Here is a 22,583-nt window from a genome sequence, read left to right on the forward strand (position 1 = left end):
TGCAAGATAAAATGCATTCTGTACCTAAACAAGGTTAAGATAAAACAAATGCAAAAATATTTGCCACTTTTGGTTTTGTAATTCTGACTAATTTAGGCTGACCATCTATGCGATGTAAACGAATGATTTAAAAAAAAAAAAATGCATACATGCAATATTACAATTTCCAAAAGCACCATATTAACTATGAACATACTGTAGTGGAATGTTGTTGGGTAGCGGATAAAATATTGTCAGTTTACTTGATTATGTAGTACAAGGAAAATCTGCAATTTTATGGCAAACCAAACAGCCTTCATAATACCAGCAGTGAAAGAATAGAAAGAAAGAAAAAACACTCCCAGCTTGGGACTCAAGGCCAGAGTGAATATTATTGGTATACTATGGCAGCAAATATTTATTCATGAATTAATTAAGGTTAAAGCTGCTTTGGCATATAGAAACCATATCTGATATCTGCCTAATACAGGCATCTGTAGGTCTCTGACATTTGTGTGAAAAGAGTGATAAAGTCTATCTGATTACGCACTAAGCAGATCACGTTCCTCATCTGTCCGGCCAATCGCATCTGGGTTTGACAGCGGATCCAGATCGGCAAAAAGGCTGAACCAAGCCGAGAGCTCTCTTGAGGTGTTATCTGTAATAGGAAAGTGTACAATTACATAGACATACTTTATATCACTCAATGAAAACATTTTTAAAAGTATTTATTTTGATGAATGCATTATATACTGTAGAACAGGAGTTTTCAATCTGGGGTCCATGGACCCCCAGTGGGCCGCAAGAGGGTGCTAGGGGGTCCGTGTAAAAAATTAAAGCTGTATTTACCCAATTTGACATTATTGCCATTTCAGTTTATTATAAATGGTTCTCTCCAGCTTATACATTTAACATGACCCAATTACTGGGTAGAAAAAAGATACGCTGCCACCGTACAACAAACTAGCTAAATATTTTCCACATAATTAGGGGTGCACCAATATTTTTGGGAGATACGGTACCGATTTTGACGAAAACATAAATGTCGATACCGATATTTTGCCACATACGCACCTTATTTTGTCATCAGATCACTGTTTTGCTTAGGAATGTGCTTTAAAAATGTACAAAGAGGCACAAAAGTTATTTTATTGTTCTAACAACAAATAATTTCCATTGAAAGTGGATTGGATCTGTTGAACACATGACAGGCCAAAATTTTAGTGATAACTAAGGTGGTGGTAAAGGCCGATAGTTTTTCAAATTGATTTATAGAATGTAAAAAAAATAATTCTTATTCTTTCTTTATTATGGCACGCAAAGACAAAGAGTCCAAAATGAATAAAATCCCAGATGCAGTTTTTTGTTCAACCAAAATCCCAATAATAACTAGAAAAAAATACGATTTGGTACATAATCCAGGACTTTTAAATACAAACAAGACTGAAACACACTGGGGACACTTAAATGATTAAATGATGAAAAAACTATCGGCAACTATCGACAGATTTTTGCTGATAACCGATAGTTCCAAAAAGCAACTATCGGCACCGATTAATCGGTAAAACCGATATATCATTTATAATGAGAGCTTTCCAAGGGATGCGTCAATATACATGTGCATCAGATGGACGCTTTTGCAGCATCTTACTTTGGTTGCGTCTCATTATAAACAGCGTTGTTAGGTCCCTGTGTCAATTAAAACGTAGTTTGAAACTTATAAAAACAAGTTTCGAGGTCCCTACATTTGGAGTTGCGCTCCGTCCAGCTGTGTTTAAATGCAAGAATGCTTTTTCATCTTGTGCTTTTGCTAGTGTCAAGCAAGCATGAGTGTGGTTTGTAGTCTGTACAGCTGCGCGTTGCCTAAACACTATAGTTTCGCTTACTGCCCCCTGCTGAAAACAGATGGTACTTCAAGCATGAATTGCTCCATTGGTAGGAATATTCCTTATTATGGTCCCGGGACATGTTTTTTTGCATGTATTTAAAAAAAAAAAAAAAAATAGTAATTGTACTAAATTAATGCATAAAATTGACAGCCCTAATAAAAAAGTGAAGGCATATACATTGTGTATTAACATAATTGATTATTAAATTCTGTTATTGATGCATCAACTTTCCTTTATCAAATCAATGCATTGCAATATATTTATACATCCCAATTTTTTTTATTTTTGCAATGTGTTTATAAGTACCTTTGACTATAGGTTTGGAAGAGTTCTGACTTGCTGCAGTTTTTTCTGACATATTCTGCGGGATGGCTGTTGCCCAACCTGGAATACGGATGTTGTTATATATTAGATATTCTATATAAGTATATATAACACATAATTTTTAGTCATGTGTCATGCCAACTGATCATTTGCATAAAAACTCAGACACTGCTGACTTTCCTCTCACCTGAGACTGAAGATTGCAGATCGTTCATATTCTGGTCAAACAGTTTGGACGGCAGAAAGAAAGCAGACTCCTCCTCATCTGTCTGAACCTCTGCTCCGATACTGCCGGTCGTCTCATCTTCACCAAACACATCATGCCATTCCTGTGTGAAACCCCCCTCATCCAGAGAACTGCTGCCCAGAATCTCATTTAAAAGACTCAAGCCATCCTTCTGACCGCTGGATAAACACTCATCATTACCTATGTATATACAGGGCAGCAAATCCTTTACTTTTAAACCCACTGTTTGAAGATGCAGTAGTTTAGATATTGTGGCATTCTTTTAGATACACAAAAAATATTTGAGCCTATTTCTAAGATTAACTCATTTCAATTTCATTACAACATTCAATTGTAACATCAAACTGAATTGTGTAATGTTAAACACAATTTAATTAATAAAACTTTTGATAAAATATTTTTAAAATGTATTAAAGTTTACTTGGAATTTTATTAAATTGAAATGTGTAAATATTACAATATTTTTTGAATGTAAAACACTTTTCAAGAGACTTCTTTTTTCAAAAAAAGATTGAAATATTTATAATTTAATAATTTTGATATTTTCTTAAAAAATATTAAATAAAATTAAATAAAAATGTTTTTATTAAAGTTTTACCTGTTTTATTAAATAAAGAATGTTTAAAAAAATGTTTTCAATAAAATTATATCAAATTGCTTTTATTAAATGTTTACCTGTTTGTGTGGACGTCCTACTGTGATTTTCTTCTGCAATTGAAATAAGCCTAAAATGAGTAAGAACAAGATAAGTGATTATAGCTTTTAATAATAGTTCACACAAAAGGAACATTTTTAAATAATCCTCATGCAGCTCTTTTCCAGTTCATAGTTTGTACCATACCATGTCTATAAATCTCCAAAAAGGATAGAAAACATAAATCAGCTGCGTGAAGATTCTTGAAAAATTCTTCTGTGGTCAGTGATCCGCAGAAAAATAATAATAACAGCATTTGGGTTTGGAACAACACGAGGGTGAGTAAACAATGACAGAATTTTTATTTTTGGGTTAACTATTCCTTTAAGTAACACATTAAACTAAAGAAAATGAGAATAGAACAGCCAATACGTTTCATCTGTATTCTGACTCGTTTCCTCATCTTCTGCTTTTGCCTTCAGTTTCTTCTTCACCTTTTTCTTTGCAGCTTGATCTGAGCTCTTGCTCTTTGGATCCTGGAGTAACATTAGGGAAAAGGTAAATAGATTTGTTGGACACAAAGCTGAATAAAAAAAAAGTTGCTCAAGAGTGTTTATACCCATTTCTTATAAGCGATGTTCTTAATCACAATTCTCATTTGAGCTTCTATATATATATATATTTAATTTCAGGCTAAACTTTCCTTTTCAAGTTTCATTAAAAATGTCTCACCCTCAGTGTTGAAATATCATGCGTCTGGCAACCTTTGAAGCTTTCATCAATGGCAGCCATAGTGTGAGAAGTCTTCTCCCAAAAGTGTAACAATGTGGTCTGTGGTACAGACAAGAAGAGACAGACATTATAATTTGCTACTATTCACAATCCATTCAGATTACAAGAACAACAAGTCAATTATTCCTTAAATATAGTTACATGCATTAGCATACAGTTAGAATACTCAGGTAAAGAGAAATAATTTACAAACATAACTGATAAAGCAATAAAAATAAAACACCATTTACTCTCGTCTATAGAAACGTAAAATGACATGATACCTGATAGGTTGTCAGGACGTGCGAGAGGAGATTGCAGCGACTGGCTCCAAGCAGATCAACCTTCTGACACACGTCATTCTTCAGTTTGTCAAAACTCGTCTTGGTTTGACGCACCTGAGTTTGAACCTGAGAAATTGAAAAAGATATTAAACTTTTGCCAAAAATTAACAATCCGTTTACAAGCTGTTACTCCCTCTGCTGGTGAAACTGTTTAAGTGCGGTAATTTCCTGGCACTTTGACCTGCTAATGGGAATGATAGGGACTCCCTTAGTGGACAGGGTGGGAATTATTTTTTTCTGAAATAGTTTTGCATGCCCTCGCAATACTTTTGCATTCCCTTAAAATACATTTACCATGGTTTTACTACAGTAGCTATATTTTAACCATGATATTCATTGTGAAGCCAAAGTGATAATACAGGAAAATAAAAACTATGGTAATAAAAATCATAATTTTGTGGTTATTATGGTTTTACTAAAGTAATATTGTAGAATCTTGCGGTTACTTTGGTTTTAAAACCATATTAACCACAAAATTATGATTTTTATTACCATAGTTTTCATTTTCGTGTATTATTACAATTGTTTCACTACGAATATCTAGGTTAAAATATGGTTACTGTAGCAAAACCACAATAAATGTAATGCAAGGGAACACAAAACTTATTGCGAGGCCATGCAAAATATTTCAGAAAAGAAATTACAACCCTGTCCTCTAAGGGTCTCCATACCGTAGTGTGATGTAAAGATTTATTTATTCATTTTTTTTTTTTTTTTTTATGGCAAAAATCTTCCAAGAAACACTGAATTAAATGTCCATCATTTATAGTAAACCTTTATTTATTGATAATTTTTTTTTATTATTATTATTATTCATGGAAAGTATGTACTGTATGAGGATGTGAGGATATACATATTTGTATTTGTGCTGGGTTGTTTTGTGTGTTTTTTGTACCACGGAAGGAAGTCCAAGACAAATTCTATTCTATTCTACTCTGTTCGTTTCTATTCTATAACATGAGAAGTGCTGCAATACTGATTTTCTCACTTGTGATGTCTAAACAATATTGCAATGTGCTTTTATATATTCTACTTTTGCATCTAAATTTTTGGAGTGACCTGTCATGTTGACACTGACCTTGCGGAACTTCTCCATCTGTTTGTGTGTATCAGGGTCAAGCTCCTGAGAAACATCTTTCATCCAGAGCAGAGCTCCTCTGTACTCTGTCCGTGACTGTTCCATCCGGTTCACCGTCAGCCACGTATCTGAGATTGCACGGTAACGAAACGTCTCCACCTCCTGATACAGACGACCCAGGGGACCGCGCAGTGCCAGCCTGCAGAGAGGAAAGTTTATCAGTGTTCAGTCTTCACCTATGAATTCAATTCAAATTCCAACTCATGACCTGAGAGCCAGTTTTTCAATTCTGAATTTTTCCCAATCGTGCTATAGCTATTGAAGATCAACAAGCTCAAGGTAAATGCAGAGGGCTAACCTTTGCTGTGAAGAGAAGCAGAGTGCTTTCCCAGTCGCTTGCATGATTTTTCCAGCTCGACTTTTGTCCTGGGAACCCTGGGAACGCAGGAACCGACCCAGTTCGTTTTCCTCCTGGGACAAAACTGGAAAGAGCGTCAGAACTTAGTCATGGACATCCAGTACTCATCAGGTATGCTTTTTTTGGATAATAAAATAAAAAGTGAAATCAACGTGAAATCAATCAATGTTGTGAGAATTTGAATAATTAGGGATAAATGTATGATTCTGAAGGTAACTTACAGCTGATCCTTATTTGATATTGTTCAATCACCTTAAGGAGCTCCATGCATGTTCTTTGTACAGAATGAAACACCTGGGGGAAGAAAAAAACCAAAACCAAATGAATAGCATTGCTATTTAGAGGAATTTATTTTGCTCAGAGGTTGCTCTTTCATAGCTCAGGAGATTTTAGTTGTTTTATTTAATTAACTTTTTCGCAGATATTTCTTCAAAAATACCTTAGGAGAAATACATATTTACATAAGTGAGATTTGTTGACAAAGTAAGAGTACAGAAAATTTACAGTACTGTAAAATGAATGTGGATAGCATCGCTCAGATAATTTCTCAGACTTTGGCAAATGTCATGTAAGATTAATTGGGGGGGTTGTGGGGGGTTCTCAGGAGAAACATCTGCATCAGCTGAAGTCTCCATTTGATCTCATTGCAAAGAAAATAACTTAGATGTTAAAGAGATCTCATTTGTGATTTTCTTTCGTATGGGAAGCCCTGAATTTTTCAGCTGCATAAATAGGTGAAGATCTTTAAAATATACCAGCTTCTCTCCCATAGGCATTGCTAGAGCCTATTTACAGTAGGAGGGCTTCAGCCCCTCTAAAATTAATCTCAACCCCCCCCAAAAATCTGTGACTTTGCAAACAGCACCCAAGTGTTTTAAAAAGAGGCAATTGCAACGATGCACTTTGCACAATCAAATTGATCTTGTTTTAAGGATTTTTAGATATTTTTGCAGGAAAACAATACAAAAATTATTATCAAGAATAAGATTTTTGCCCTAATATCAAAGGTCTTACTAGAAAAAATAAATTATGATCCAACGTGAATTTTCTTGACAAAATAAATATGATCGTGCCTGGTAACATGTGCATGTAAAATGGCTAGAAATAGCATTTTAGCTTAGCGTAAAGCTGACAATTTATACACCGTTTATTTCTATTTCTTTTGCTCCAAACTTACTTCAAACTTACTTCTCTGTCTGCTCGTATGAATGTAACACATCATAAGAAAGTGTTTCACCGCTGTTCAAATGCACTTTGGATCGCATCATTTATATGTATAAATGTTTTCCATCTGAAAGGACTAAATATTAAATGAAACAAATGACAATAAAATGTAAAGTAATCTCTTCAGTAATCAAAATACTTTTTGAATGTAACTGTATTCTAATTACCAATGATTTAAACTGTAACTGTAGTGGAATATAGTTACTAATATTTTGTATTTTAAATACGTAATCCCGTTACATGTATTCCGTTACTCCCCAACCCTGCATATAGATCAGGTGGTGTTTATTCGGGGCCGTAACTCTTCTGATAACATTAGGCGTTTCATCAATATCATGTGGGCAGTGGCGAACGATCAGACTCGGTTCGCTGCCATCTCGCTTGATGCCGAAAAGGCGTTTGATATGGTAGAATGGGATTATCTTTTTAAGATTTTGGAAATATATGGGTTCGGGAATACATTTATTGGTTGGATTAAGTTACTTATAGACACCCTGTAGCAGCGGTTCAAACGAATGGATTAATTTCAGATTATTTTATTCTGGATAGGGGCACTCGGCAGGGTTGCCCTCTTTCCCCCTTATTGTTCTGTCTTGCCCTGGAACCATTAGCAGCCGTGATAAGAAAGGAGGATGATTTTCCAGGGGTGGTGGCGGGAGGTGTGGCGCATAAGCTTCTGCTTTACGCAGATGATATTTTATTATTTGTCTCCGACCCTACTAGATCTATGCCTTGCCTCCACAGAATTATTAATTCCTTTTCTAAGTTCTCAGGATACAGAGCGAATTGGTCTAAATCCGAAGCTTTGGCTCCGACAGCGTACTGTCCAGTAACGGCTTTTCAGCTGGGCGCCTTCCAGTGGCCCAGACAGGGCATTATGTATTTGGGGATTTTATTCCCAACATATTTGTGTGATTTAGTTAATTGAGTTAATTTTGACCCTTTAATAAAAAGTTTTTTGCGCAATGTGGGCAGGTGGGCTTCATTACATTTATCTATGACTGGGAAGGTTAATGTTATTAATATTAATTGTATTACAAAATTCAACTACCTGCTACAGTCACTCCCTATTGATGTCCCCCTCTCTTATTTCATGCAATTTGACAGCACAGCGAAGTCCTTCATTTGGAAAGGTAAACGTCCCAGATTACACTTCAGTAAATTACATAGGCCGATTGACAAAGGTGGGCTAGGCCTACACTAAGATTTTGTTTTATTATTATGCATTCGGTCTCAGACATTTGGCTCGTTTGCTTGCACCTGAGAGAGCCCCTCCCTGGTTTTGTATTGAACAGGAAGTTCTTGCCCCTATTAATGTGTGACATTTACCCACAGGTAAATGTGACATTTATTGTAATACTAGTTTTTTGTGGAGTTTGATATAACTTTAATCTATACAAAATGTGAAATTATTATTTTCTATAATAAACTATTTAAATAATAATAATAAATGGGGAAAAAAATCATTATTAGAATGGTTCTTTAAGCTGTTTTAGTAATTTTTTTAATAACTTTATAAGTTGGTTTATTTTAGAAAATGACAACATTCTGAATGAATATTAGCTGGCTATCTTGAATGATGTAAACACAGTTTAAAAAAACAAAACAAAATGCTATCTACGCAACATAGTGGAATACATTAAATGTGCACTTCTAATAGAGTCACTGGGGGCTGAGCCCCCCTAAGATTGAAATCCTAGAATCGCCCCTGTTCTCACCTCAAGTTTAGCATCCAGATCGGCATCAGAAGCAACAACATGTTCATCCTCCTTCTTCCCCGTTACTTTGATCAAAGTTTGCTTGGTTTTCCAATATTTCTGCTGGAACGTGTTCACCACAGAGGATTCTTGACTTTGAAGAAATTGATCGAAATGAGAATAACCACTGCAAAGACACAACAAACCAATTAAAGCATCTCCTTCATTTTTATTCAACATTAACATGAATGTCTGCGTAATAATGGTCTGTGCATACTCACTGGTTCCCTTTCTCCATGTTTATTTGTTTATCTGAAACAAAGATTCCCAAAGTTTAATACATAATATACTTAAAATAATTGTGAAAGTTTAATTACATACAGTGGGGTCCATTTTCAATACTGAGTATAAATAAGAAAGAATTTACTGAACATACAGTTCTTTATATTTTAAGCTATGACCAGGTCTCAATATGTAATTGAGCAGCTGTACAAACCCTGATCTTGTGTAAGTGATGACAGCTATATGTAGCCTACTGTAGCCCAGTGGTTCTCAAGCAGTGGGGTCGGGATCCACTATGGGGCCTCAAGATACCTTACAATTATATCAATATGATAGATTATTATAATTTTTATATAATTATTATAATTCAACGTGCTGAAAATGCTAACAATGTAATAACTCCCTTCAACAGCTTGCTTTTGAAGAATATACAGTTCTAGACATTTCTGGAATCACAAGTTTTAATGAAATATCTTATAATGGATATATCTTATAATATAAATAGCTAATAGCATACATGTATCGGTGGGAAGAGATGCGCTTTGATAATACACCTAATTTATCATATCTGAGCAACGCAAATAATTTCACTGCTCTCATTAGTCACCCTGCGTGTAATTCCAACATCCGCATTTAATTCTATGCCTCACCAAAACAAATAAGGGTTTCACTATCCACTATATTGTACATTTGCAATAGAGTCAATAAAGGAAATGATCTATTTGCAATAATACAATCTGATTATTGCGAGACTCACCTTTTAAGATCTGTATGGCATCTGTAGATATTTAAGACATGTTGCAATAAGAAAATTAAACCCTATATCTGTCTCACTGCGTGTGTTTGTGTGCGCGTCCTGGCGCAGGAGGGGTGGTGACGTCATGCGCGCTACCGCACGAGCGCAGTGCGAACATCGTAGTAGTGTGAGATGGAAGAACGGCACTTATCATGAAATGGGGGTCTCTAATTTGTGGGTGTGATCTAGCATAATAATGCTAGATCAACTCTTCACTGCGTATTATACAGGCGTGTATTATTCTTCAGACCGCTTCTGAGAGAACGCGGTGTTGTCAGGTGATACCTGTTACTTTTCTCATCGCTGGTGAGAATCGGCCAATCTATAGCGTCATATTAATATCACCAGAAATTGAATTTGAAAAAGCCTCCGAATTCATGATCTTAAAAAAAAAAAAAACTGGTTGTAATTTGATGTTATTGAAAATTTTTGCTGTTAATCCAGCTCTCTCTTGGACAATCGCAAAGTAATGGAAACATCTTAAAAAAGTTATTTTTAATGAATTAATTAATATATACAGTGTAGGCTATAATACATAGGCCTATATAGCAGTAAATATATATAGCCTACATTTTTAATAATGTGCAAAACGTCTTTTATTTGCTCCTTGGCAATTCACATTGAAGGAATCTGCAGAAAAGGCAATTAAAATTATTCACGTGCACGCAAACATGCCCAGAAAACAATCCTCAGTTGATCCATAACACCGGCCAATCTCAGCGGTACATCACAGTAAACATCTCTCATTCAGAAGTTTCAAATGTTTTGTGTTGTGTTGTTTTGTGGTCTGATTGATTACAAAACGCCTGTGATGATCACGTCCGTATGAATGTAAGAGCTGCTGTTAACTCATAAAGAACACACAAAAAGCGAAAGCAACCAGGCAGTGTTTATGACTAATGTTTACATTGTACTCTGGTGGTGTGAATAAAGTCTGTGCTTCATAATCTTATGTGTTATTGTTTATTGACCAACATTAGTATATACACATAAAAATATACTGTAAATTGACATTATAGTGCTTTATTATTATTATTATTATTATTATTATTATTATTATTATTATTATTATTATTATTATTATGTGTTACAATCATGACATACCATAGTCTGGGTGTTATGAACTTATATACATGAATGAACATAGGAACATACTGTATTTGATACGTGCACAGATAACTGAAATGTTTAAATAGAAACATACAAGTCTCTGTTCTCTCCCTTCATAGCTGCTTGACTTGGGTGAAATGAAGCCGTGTCACCTGAAAGATAAAACTTTAATGAGAGAAAAATAAAATGTTGGCTCTGGTAAGTAAACAGCAGTAGGCCTATCACTTTTTCAAGATTTATAAATAGACACAAAAAATGTGCTGGCATTTGTCGCATCCCACAGCGCAGCACACTGTCTGAAAGTAAATGGAATTGTGTTCACAAAGCAAATGACAAAGAATACTTTATAGGCCTCTGTATTTTTATTATGTTTGTGTGTGTGTGTGTGTGTGTGTGTGTGTGTGTGTGTGGGCAGGTTTAAGTGGTTTACTAGGACTTTTTTTTTAGGTTACAAACTGGTAATTACAAAGGTATTATGCTATATATGTGGTTTATGAGGACATTTCTAGTGTCCCCATAATTTAAATTGCTTAAAAAACATACTAAACGATGTTTTTTTTTTTTTTTTTTTTTATTTTATTTATTTTTTTTGAAAATGTAAAAATGCAGAAAGTTTTTTTGTGAGGGTTAGGTTTAGGGGTAGGGTTAGGGTTAGGGGATAGAATCTATAGTTTGTACAGTATAAAAATCATTATGTCTATGGAGCGTCCTCATAATGATAGCTGCACCAACATGTGTGTGTGTGTGTGTGTGTGTGTGTGTGTGTGTGATAATACTTGTAAGGAAGAAAAAGACTGACATTTAAGGTTAAATGACTCGTGTAATGATCACTTTTGATCTTCCACGCATGCATTACATGCAAAACTAAAGAAACTATAACGGAATACTGCTGTCTGATTTTAGTAAGGGGTACAATAAAAATGCACATATTGCAGAACACTGGCCTTGTTAAAGACACACAAGGTGACATACACAGGTTTAAATGGCAATTAAAGGTTAATTTCCCACACCTGTGGCTTTTTAAATTTCAATTAGTATCTGTGTAACAGTAGTCAATGAGTTTGTTAGCTCTCACGTGGATGCACTGAGCAGGCTAGATACTGAGCCATGGGGAGCAGAAAAGAACTGTCAAAAGACCTGTGTAACAAGGTAATGGAACTTTATAAAGATGGAAAAGGATATAAAAAGATATCCAAAGCCTTGAAAATGCCAGTCAGTACTGTTCAATCACTTATTAAGAAGTGGAAAATTCGGGGATCTCTTGATACCAAGCCAAGGTCAGGTAGACCAAGAAAGATTTCAGCCACAACTGCCAGAAGAATTGTTCGGGATACAAAGAAAAACCCACAGGTAACCTCAGGAGAAATACAGGCTGCTCTGGAAAGCAGATATACCACAATACTTGAACAAAAATGAGCTGCATGGTCGAGTTGCCAGAAAGAAGCCAATGCCACAAAAAAGCCCGGTTATATGTCCAACAACACCTTGACACGCCTCACAGCTTCTGGCACACTGTAATTTGGAGTGACGAGACCAAAATAGAGCTTTATGGTCATAACCATAAGCGCTATGTTTGGAGAGGGGTCAACAAGACCTATAGTGAAAAGAATACCATCCCCACTTTGAAGCATGGTGGTGGCTCACTGATGTTTTTTGGGGGGGGGGATGGTGAGCTCAAAGGGCACAGGGAATCTTGTGAAAATTGATGGCAAGATGAATGCAGCATGTTATCAGAAAATACTGGCAGACAATTTGCATTCTTCTGCACGAAAGCTGCGCATGGGACGCTCTTGGACATTCCAGCATGACAATGACCCTTAGCACAAGGCCAAGTTGACCCTCCAGTGGTTACAGCAGAAAAAGGTGAAGGTTCTGGAGTGGCCATCACAGTCTCCTGACCTTAATATCATCAAGCCACTTTGGGGAGATCTCAAACGTGCGGTTCATGCAAGAAGACCAAAGACTTTGCATGACCTGGAGGAATTTTGCCAAGACGAATGGGCAGCTATACCACCTGCAAGAATTTGAGGCCTCATAGACAACTATTACAAAAGACTGCACGCTGTCATTGATGCTAAAGGGGGCAATACACAGCATTAAGAACTAAGGGTATGCAGACTTTTGAACAGGGGTCATTTCATTTTTTTCATTGTTGCCATGTTTTGTTTTATGATTGTGCCATTCTGTTGTAACCTACAGTTGAATATGAATCCCATAAGAAATAAAAGCAATGTGTTTTGCCTGCTCACTCATGTTTTCTTTAAAAATGGTACATATATTACCAATTCTCCAAGGGTATGCAAACTTTTGAGCACAACTGTATATATATATATATATATATATATATATATATATATATATATATATATATATATATATATATATATATATGTATACTGTGTATTGCCCCCTTTAGCATCAAGGACAACAAAGGTCGTTCGGTTTTGGGGATCAAAACCGACCCTGAACTGGGCAGGTAAGCTTACATAACTGCAAAGCATGTGAAACATAATGCCATAAGGATTGATCTGTGTAATTTTAGCTAACTTGATCTTGCTTGCTATCGCTGATGAATTGCAAGCTACCTTACTTTGTAACTTTCAAATAATTTCAACGATCTTCTTTTTATACTAAAAGTCAGGTTAATGTCAGTGTTAATCTGTAATTATTCAGCAAGGTAAACTACAAAAACACATAAAATGAATGCTAGACAATGTTCAAGATAATGCAAAAAGCTCCATTCATTAGTGTAACATAACTTGGTTATACAGAAAATCAGTGGTGGATTTAGGCATGGGCGACATGGGCAGTTGCCCAGGGCGGCATCTTGCGGGATGCAGTTCACTTAATGGCCACAGGTATCATTAATAACAAGGGTTTCTGAATCTTACATACCACTCCTTTAAGTTGATCTTTTCTTCAAAACACATTAATGAAACATTATAATAAGTATCCCTAAAGTATACCTTTTTGTGTTTTCACAGTGTTGTTGTCACTGTTGTTTAAAATGACTTTTGAGCTGTTTCCATCACTTTGCGATTGTCCAGGAGAGAGATGGATTACATCGACGCTCGTCTGCTCTTCCTTGCATTTCCGGATATCATCCTCGAATTTTTCCAAATGAATTTCTCAACGAATATTAACAACCTGAATATTGAGACCTGAATTTCACGACCTGAAATCCACCACTTTAATAATAATAACAGGTAAATTCACACAAAGTATTTTCAAATATTTAAAATTAACAGCAAAAATTTTCGATGACATCAAATTACTTTCTTTTTTCAAGATCATAAATTTAGAGGCTTTTTCAAATTCAAATTCTGGTGATATAAAAATGACGCCATACCAATCACAGTCATTTGTATAAGCCTTTTTTTAGACTCATTTTATAGGGCTTGATGAGGTCTGTTTACACTTTATCTAAGATATGAATAATTTAAATTAATAGATTTAAATTATTTTTTAGTGTACAACTGTCTGCAGTAAGACAAAAAAATAGAATAAAAAAGAAAGTTCTGAATGCAACCCAAAACAATATTTGGCTTTTTGAGTCACAGTGGGCCCCCTGGAGGAAGACAATATGCTGTGAATGTCACGAAAACATGTACAGGCAGAGACTATTTAACCCAAGACTGAGCACTTGTTTTAAAAAGAAATTTGAGAAATTGGAACACCAAATATGACAGATATAGAAAAGGAAGTCCTGCAGAGCTGGAACTGCAATCCTGCTTTGACTGCATTGACTGGAATGTTTTTGAGGTTGCAGCCACAGACCTGGATGAACTGACAGATACTGTTACATCATATATCAGTTTCTGTGAGGATATGTGCATTCCTACTAGGACTTATTTAACATAAAACAATGACAAACCATGGTTTACAGCAAAACTCAGGCAGCTTCATCAGGCCAAAGAGGATGCTTACAGAAGTGGGGATAAAATCTTGTATAATCAGGCCATAAACAGACTAACAAACGAGATCAGAGTGGCTAAAAGAAGCTATTCTGAAAAGCTGAAAAAACTGTTTTCAGCTAACGACCCTGCATCAGCGTGAAGAGGCCTGAAAGTCTTTACCAACTACAAGACACCGACCCCAACACTGTAGGGAATCATCAATTGGCTGATGACCTAAATGTGTTTTACTATAGATTTGAAAAGCCCAGTCTCACACCCCACACCCGCTCTGACCTTCACAGCACACAAACACACCTCCTACACCTCCTACAACCCCCCTCATGCTACTCTACATGCACTTAAGATGCACTTAAGATCTGTGAAGAGGATGTGTGCCGGATCTTCCGGAAACAGAAGACAAAAGGCCCAGACAGTGTTTCACTCACTTGTCTAAAATACTGTGCTGACCAGCTGGCCCCCATCTTCACACAGATCTTCAACAGATCACTGAAGCAGTGAGAAGTTCCCTGCTGCTTCAAAAGTTCCACAATCATCCCCATCTCAAAGAAACCCAAGAACGAAGAACTGAATGACTACAGATCCATCGCTCTGACGTCTGTGGTCATGAAGTCATTTGAGAGACTGGTGTTGGCTTACCTGAAGGAAACCACTGAACCCTTTCTGGATCCCCTGCAGTTTGCGTATCGAGCAAGCAGGTCTATGGATGATGCAGTCAATATGGGACTGCATTACATATTTCAGCATCTAGACAGACATGGGACTTATGCAAGGATAAAATTTGTTAAGTTCAGTTCGGCTTTTAACACCATCAACCCCACTCTCCTATGGACTAAATTAACCCAGCTCTCTGTTCCTGCATCTATCTGTCAGTGGATCATCAGCTTTCCAACAGTCAGGCAGCAGCTAGTGAGACTGGGGAAATTCACTTCCAGCACATGTACAATCAGCACCGGTGCCCCCCAGGGATGTGTACCCTCCCCACTACTTTTCTCCCTGTACACAAATGACTGCGCCGCCAAGGACCCCTCTGTTAAGCTCCTGAAGTTTGACTGAAATGTTTCTCATGATCTTAAAAATCTTTTGATCTGAAGGCGTATGCTTAAATGTTTGAAATTAGTTTTGTAGACAAAAATATAATTGTGCCACCATATTAATTTATTTAATTATAAAGCTAAAATGTAATAAAAAAAATGTATGACTTGGACCAAATAATAAAGAAAAGCAGCCAATAAGTGCCCAACATAGATGGGAACTCCTTCAATACTGTTTAAAAAGTGTCCCGGGTGATACCTCAAGAAGTTGATTGAGAAAATGAGTTTGAGTACATGTCTGCAAATTCTAGGCAAAGGGTGACTACTTTGAAGATGCTAAAATTTAACACAGTTTTTATTTATTTTGGATTTTGTCACAACATAATTCCCATAGTTCCATTTACGTTATTCCGTAGTTTTGATGACTTTACTATTATTCAAAAATGTGAAAAAATAAATAAATAAAAATTATAATAAAGAATGAGTAAGTGTTTCAAAACTTTTGACCGGTAGTGTATATGTTTGTATGTATGTATATATGGTTGCATTCTCTTTGCACTGGAAGCTCCAGTCACCATGACAAAATCTTTGTGTTTGTAAGCATACTTTGCAATAAAGCTCATTCTGATTCTGATTACAGGTAAAATAGCCAATCAGCTTTAAGATACAGACATCGCCTTTCAGTCAACATGTGAACAGGCATGCACGTTTAGATCAGTGCATTGGACCAGCCTGAAAATGCATTTTTTTTATTTGTATTTTTTTTTATCAACATCTGATCTAAAGAAGCACAATTTATGATACCATTGTTGAAAGATTTTACTGCTGATTTGCAATATGCTCTTTTATCATAATCTTGACCAGCCGCTTTGGAGATTTTGGTCTTTTCCCATTCAAGAAGATAGGAGCTGTACTTTCATGCCGCATGTATTTATAAAAAAAAAAAAAAAAAGTACAAATCCCATTAATTTTTTCTATAGACTAAATGATTTTCAACAAAAACCTTTAAAGAAAGACCTACCTTAAGCTCCGAGGTTGTTCATCGATGGTACAATATGCTTCTGTTGAAGCCATCCATCTGCGTTATTTCAACTTCATTGTTTATCAATGAACAACTAACCTTGCACACCTGAGAAGTAATTGATAGGTGCGTAAGACACAAGCTGTAGCAAAGTCAATGAAATGGAAAAAATCCCGCACACTATCCTGGTTTGCAAAGAGTATCAGAATTTATTCAGCAATGTTTCGGTCACGCGACCTTCGTCAGGCATTTTCAAACTTCATTGTTTAAAAATCGTGTTTGATGACGGAGTTCATGGTAAACAACTACATTACCCATTGTCCAACAGAGAAAGCTTCACCAATCAGAGAACCAAGCCCACGAAACATGCCTCGCAGCAACCGCCCCTTCTCATGACACACTGTGAATGACGTAATCGAGTCGGTGTCTCTTCTTTCTTAAACTACTTATATATTTGTACATATAGAATTTTTTTGCAATAAACTTAAAACATATTGTCTCTATATTATCAACAACCTAAAATTAATAGTTTTATATTCAATTATTTTATTCAATGACATCCTTCGCAATGCTTCATGGGATTGTAGTTTGTGCCCTCATGAAAGACGATAAGTACACAGTCTTGTCCCTTTGTCTTTTTGTCCGGTTTTTAAATACTTTTTTGCCTCAAAACACAGTTTGTGATGTTGTGATTTACCTCTGAGCTGGTTGTTTGGTTTATAGCTTACAACTCTTTTATGAAGGATTTTATGAAAAGTCTATGGGTTAAATTAATGGGAAAAATACTTCCGGAACCCAGATGGCTGACTAAATGGGCAGGGAGCGTTCCCAAGATGGCGGCTGAGTGGACTGACTTGAGAGGGACTTTGGTTCAGATCGCATTTTGCACCATAATAATAAAATAAAATAAATATTAAATTATACTATACATAAAGAAAATAAAGCCAGTTTTGAAAAAAAAAAAAAAAAAAAAAAAAAAATTACCATTATTCTCAAAGGAAATTCTTATTATATTTATTTAATGCAGCATTTTCTTTTTATTGAAATAACTAAACAATAAAATAATTATTTTACAATTAAATCAACATAAAGAATACAACAAATACTGCCATCGTGTATAAATGACTGTCTTGAAAACAATGTTACAATGCTAAAAAATCTTAATGATCCAAAAACAGGCTTCATTTCTATTATGCAGAATATAATGTCTTATTTATTTCTTTTGATTTTTAAGTGAAATATGACTTGAATGTGTTCTTGACAAAGTCACGAGATTCACGCTATCAGCGAACAACATCCAACCCCATGGAAATATCAACATGCCCGATTAGTGAAACTACAGAACATTATTAATCACTCTGTCATCATCATAGACTTGATAATGAAGATGAAAATCTATCTTTTTAAGGAGCTAAGCGACATTCCTACTTAACACGCCTTAACATTGCAACATGCAATTCAGAATCAATATTGGTTTTACAATGACTGATACTTAAACTCACACATTTGGTGCCCTCAATCTTGATTTTTTTTTTAATATATATTTTATTTTGGTTTTTACATGATTATATATATATATATATATATATATATATATATATATATATATATATATATATATATATATATATATACACACACACACACACACACACACACACACACACACAGTGTTGGGGAGTAATGAAATACATGTAATGGGATTACGTATTTAAAATACAAAATGTAAGTAACTGTATTCCACTACAGTTACAATTTAAATCATTGGTAATTAGAATACAGTTACATTCAAAATGTATTTTGATTACTGAAGAGATTACTTTGCATTTTATTGTCATTTGTTTCATTTAATATTTAGTCCTTTCAGATGGAAAACATTTATACATATAAATGACAGCGGTGAAACACTTTCTTATGATGTGTTACATTCATACAAGCAGACAGAGAAGTAAGTTTGAAGTAAGTTTGGAGCAGAAGAAATAGAAATAAACCTTGTGTAAATTGTCAGCTTTACGCTAAGCTAAAATGCTATTTCTAGCCATTTTACATGCACATGTTACCGGGCACGATCATATTTTTTTATCAAGAAAATTCACGTTGGATCGTAATTTATTTAGGTTTTTCAGAGAATGTATTTTTAACATGTATTTTGTCTTACTGTACTGGCAGAGTTTTTATAGTCAAAACAAGTGAAAAAATCTACCAGTGCTGAAGAAGTAATCCAAAGTATTTAGAATACGTTACTGACCTCGAGTAATCTAATGGAGTTCGCACCAGTCTGGCCATTCTCTGTTGACCTCTATCATCAACAAAGCATTTTGTGGCGTTTGTGATTTAAAAGACATTTATGTTGAATCCTTGAATAAATTTGAGCGAAACATTTGTGGGTGCTTGTATTGTATTGTGAGGCTATGCATCGTATTGTATCGTATCGTGAAATTTGTGAATCGTTACATGCCTAATATATATATATATATATATATAAATAATTTATGGTTACATCCTTGGATTGGTGGGAGAATCTAAGGTTCTGCACTCTGTTATGGACCATACTTGACATTTACAGTAAATGTTTGTTTTATCGAAATGATACAGGAGTGGGCAGCATTTCTATTGGAAGCATAAGATTGTTATTTCCTTGCAATTGATTGTGCTGTCTGAAACCTTTGAAACGGTAATTAATGTTTGCTGTCAGTGCAACAACATCCCTGTGTTATCTGCAAAGATGTTTACACAGATATAAACAAAAATCCAAAAGTTCAAAAGTGCTTGCAGGAGGCCTATAATGTCAAATTAAGTAACAGAAATGTCCAACATGGAAGCTTTCTACAATCATTACTTTCAAAAAAATTTAAGATTTGAGAAACATTAGGATAAATATGCATTTTACATTAATTTTCAGCATGTGGTGAGTAATTGCCTCCAGCAGTGTGTGGCATTAAATTGTATTCAATAATGAAATTATCACTTTCATGGGCATTTTCATTAATTCACCAAAGAATATGACAAACCACTGACACATGGTCTCAGCAACGCAAAACCAATTATAGGATCTCATTAAGTTTTGCCTTGTCTGTCAGGAATAATGACACATATACACCAGTACTTGTCATGAACTCCAACTTCTGAAGTTTATAAGTGTGCATGAAGACCAATCACAGACAGTATTACATAGATTTTCACAATTTAAAAAAAGAAAAAGTTTGAAAATCATAATATTATAATAAGAGACTTAATTTCTGAGCTGGTTTGGAGTTTCCCAAAAATATTCTGCCAAAAATATCCTAAGAAAACATACTTAGACTTGAATAAATACACTGACAGGCTTGTCTTGATAAATAGTAGTATCATATACTGTATTATAAGGATAATATTATTGTATTATATATTATATGGATTCTTTATGCATCTTCACTTACGTGTAGAAGTTTTTTGGGTAACACCCATAACATTCAACTTCAACTTTAAAAGTCACCCAAAATGTAAATTCTGTCATCATTTACTTACACTTATTTCCATTCAAACCTGTATGTTTTTCCTTCATCTGTGCAACACAGAAGGAGATGTTTGGTTAAATGTTCACGCTGCTCTTTTCCATAAAAAAAAAAAAAAAAAAAAAGTGGACAGTATTCCGTGGCTGTCAAACTCCAAAAATGACTAAAAAGAAAGTCATTGAGGTTTGAAAAAACATAAGGGTGAGTAAATGATGACAAAATTCCCAACCTGATCTCATGTATATTACTTGACTGTGGCGACATTTTTGCAAAATTATATTACGCGGCTAATTACACGTATCACAGCAGTTCCAAGGTGAAATGTCCACTGTGTGGCGCTAAAAGCAAGTTAAACTTTATCCCAAACAGATGAGGTTTTTAAGGTTAAAACCGAAAGTATACTTTAGTCAGATGCAAAAACTAGCCGTCTGCGTACATGACGAGTGATCAAATTTTTGAATGCTCGAGCACTCAACGAGTGCGGCCCGATTTTTCTAACTGTGCATATTCTGAACACACAGTATGCGACAGTGGATGTGCATGTCGTAAAGAATGCGTGTCTGAGTTGGTTAGGAGATACCTACATTTGTACAACTGGAGTCTGAAGGAATATAAAGACATCTTTATGGGTCAAAACTCCTGAAGAGAAATAGTTCAGTATCTCAAAGAAATCGAAACGTGCATCCGCAAACCTCCTGTGAATGTGCACTGTCAAATGAAGTATACTTTGAATGGCTGAGCATTCGATTGTACGCATATGCTAAGTGTTCGCGTCAAAACCGAAGTATACTTTGGGCTTAACACTCTATCGAGTTTTAAATCAACAAGACCTACCTTCCTACCCTAAAACTTAAACATAAACTTAACCGATAGTGTCATAAAAAGCAATGGTTCCCAAAGCAGCCACATCATTTTGTGGTGCTTCTATGACACTTTCAGCTTTCACATCGACTCGCATGCTCTTCAGGACTCGTCCTCTTGTCCTTTGCATTGCAAGTGCAACGCTCTATCATTTGAGCTACTGCGCAATTTAAATGCACTTGAATGTTAAAATGTAATTGTACTTGAATGTAAGCGCTATAATAAAAGTGTTTTGGTCTCATAAGATAGCATTGTGGGAGGAACAGGGTGAAAAGTATTCTGCCATTTTACTCGTGATTTGTGTGAAAGGGAAAAACTTTCTTGTTTTAGCGCCTCTAGTGTTCATTTCACCAGTAATCTGTTGCGATGTGTACAGCGAAACTCCTAAAAATCATTTAGCAAAAATGTACCTATAGTAATGTGTTTCTATGAGACCAGGTTGAATTTTCATTTTTGGGTGAACTATTCCTATTCAAGTTGCCAAATGATTTTAGATGACATGTACTAATATTTGCTTCACTGTGCGATATATTGATCATCCAGAAGGGAAGTATGGAGATTCACTGTGGTAGTTGTAATCTGGACAGATTTTCTGGACCAGTTTGTAGTCCAGGCTGTAGAAGTATAAATAGACACAGATGACTTTGAATGGTTTGGAGCATAGCCATGACACATAGCTGTGGGTTTGGTCCTGATCACAGCTTTGTGACGGATCGTACCAGCAGCGATTGCTTTGCGTACTTTTTTCCACCTTCTCATACTCCACCCTGCAGTTAAACATCCTGGTCTCCACCGAGTGCAGAACTGTTTGTTGTGTTGTCGCATCAAATTCCACCACTTTGGTTGGAGGGACTAGCCCTACGGAGACATTACCCCCTCCGATGGTGTTGTATCGGAAAGAAACGCTGAAAGTTCCATTACCGTGATCCACAATCTTCCCTTTGATGAGCAGGTTGAGGCTGATTGTCTTCACTTTGCACTGGAAATCACCCCAGCCGAACATTTTCTTCACCTTTCCACTTTTCATCATCAGCCGTTTCCTGGACTGTTGGGCAGATGGGTGTGTCTCCGTCAAGTTAGGTGCCCAATCCCAGACCTCCTGCTCAGAAAATGGACGGAGTTTGTCAGACAGGTGGGCCGGGGTCTGGTCAGTAGCATCACGGACATCAGGACTTGACATGGGCGAAGGGTCAGAGTCAGCACATGAATGCTTCATTTTTGTTTTTGTTCTGTCCATTTGTAGAGACCTGGGGCTCAAATAACTATTTCCTTTGGCATATATGGTCTGAGAAACATAAAATGAGAAAGAAAGGTGCTTTTTAGAAACACAGAAAAAAATGTCAGAACACACTTTCGTGAAAACACTCACCGCCTGAATGGAAACTGGAATGATTTGACAGTCTTACTAGAGAGATATTTTGTTAACTAGCTTTTGAATCAATAATTCAAATATTCCAGTTTGTTAC

The 22,583-nt window shown here is 35.7% G+C and overlaps 2 protein-coding genes across 3 annotated transcripts; both read right to left on the reverse strand.

Moving 5' to 3' along the window:
- Positions 1–488: 488 nt before the first annotated feature.
- Positions 489–9,868, reverse strand: ica1 (islet cell autoantigen 1). Of its 2 annotated transcripts, XM_051722002.1 has the most exons (14): positions 9,645–9,868; positions 9,102–9,199; positions 8,887–8,917; positions 8,627–8,792; positions 5,906–5,978; positions 5,625–5,748; positions 5,267–5,465; positions 4,129–4,254; positions 3,806–3,904; positions 3,506–3,609; positions 3,115–3,164; positions 2,380–2,619; positions 2,175–2,252; positions 489–637 (listed from the first exon to the last, which is right to left on the reverse strand). In XM_051722002.1, the coding sequence occupies exons 3-14, from the start codon at positions 8,901–8,903 to the stop codon at positions 522–524; spliced, it is 1,392 nt and encodes a 463-aa protein (XP_051577962.1). In that variant the 5' UTR covers positions 8,904–8,917; positions 9,102–9,199; positions 9,645–9,868; the 3' UTR covers positions 489–521. The 2 variants fall into 2 exon arrangements, with proteins under 2 accessions (XP_051577962.1, XP_051577961.1); XM_051722001.1 differs by lacking the exon at positions 9,102–9,199.
- An 11,784-nt stretch (positions 9,869–21,652) lies between these two features.
- LOC127454659 (neurexophilin-1) lies at positions 21,653–22,354 on the reverse strand. The gene has a single exon (XM_051722024.1). It carries the CDS (start codon positions 22,352–22,354, stop codon positions 21,653–21,655), a length of 702 nt encoding a protein of 233 aa, XP_051577984.1.
- Between the last annotated feature and the right edge of the window lie 229 nt (positions 22,355–22,583).

Source organism: Myxocyprinus asiaticus, chromosome 16 (assembly GCF_019703515.2).
Source record: "Myxocyprinus asiaticus isolate MX2 ecotype Aquarium Trade chromosome 16, UBuf_Myxa_2, whole genome shotgun sequence".
Classification (NCBI taxonomy): domain Eukaryota; kingdom Metazoa; phylum Chordata; class Actinopteri; order Cypriniformes; family Catostomidae; genus Myxocyprinus; species Myxocyprinus asiaticus.

What these genes read in the sequence shown, in the direction of transcription:
- LOC127454659 (XM_051722024.1), bottom strand. Translation starts at nt 22,354, where the DNA reads ATGGACAGAACAAAAACAAAAATGAAGCATTCATGTGCTGACTCTGAC.
- ica1 (XM_051722001.1), bottom strand. An exon ending in ATCTGGATGCTAAACTTGAG is followed by an intron (nt 5,979 to 8,626) that starts GTGAGAACAGGG and finishes TTCTTCCCCCAG; the next exon opens with GTGTTTCATTCTGTACAAAG. An exon ending in TTCCAAACCTATAGTCAAAG is followed by an intron (nt 638 to 2,174) that starts GTACTTATAAAC and finishes TTCCTATTACAG; the next exon opens with ATAACACCTCAAGAGAGCTC.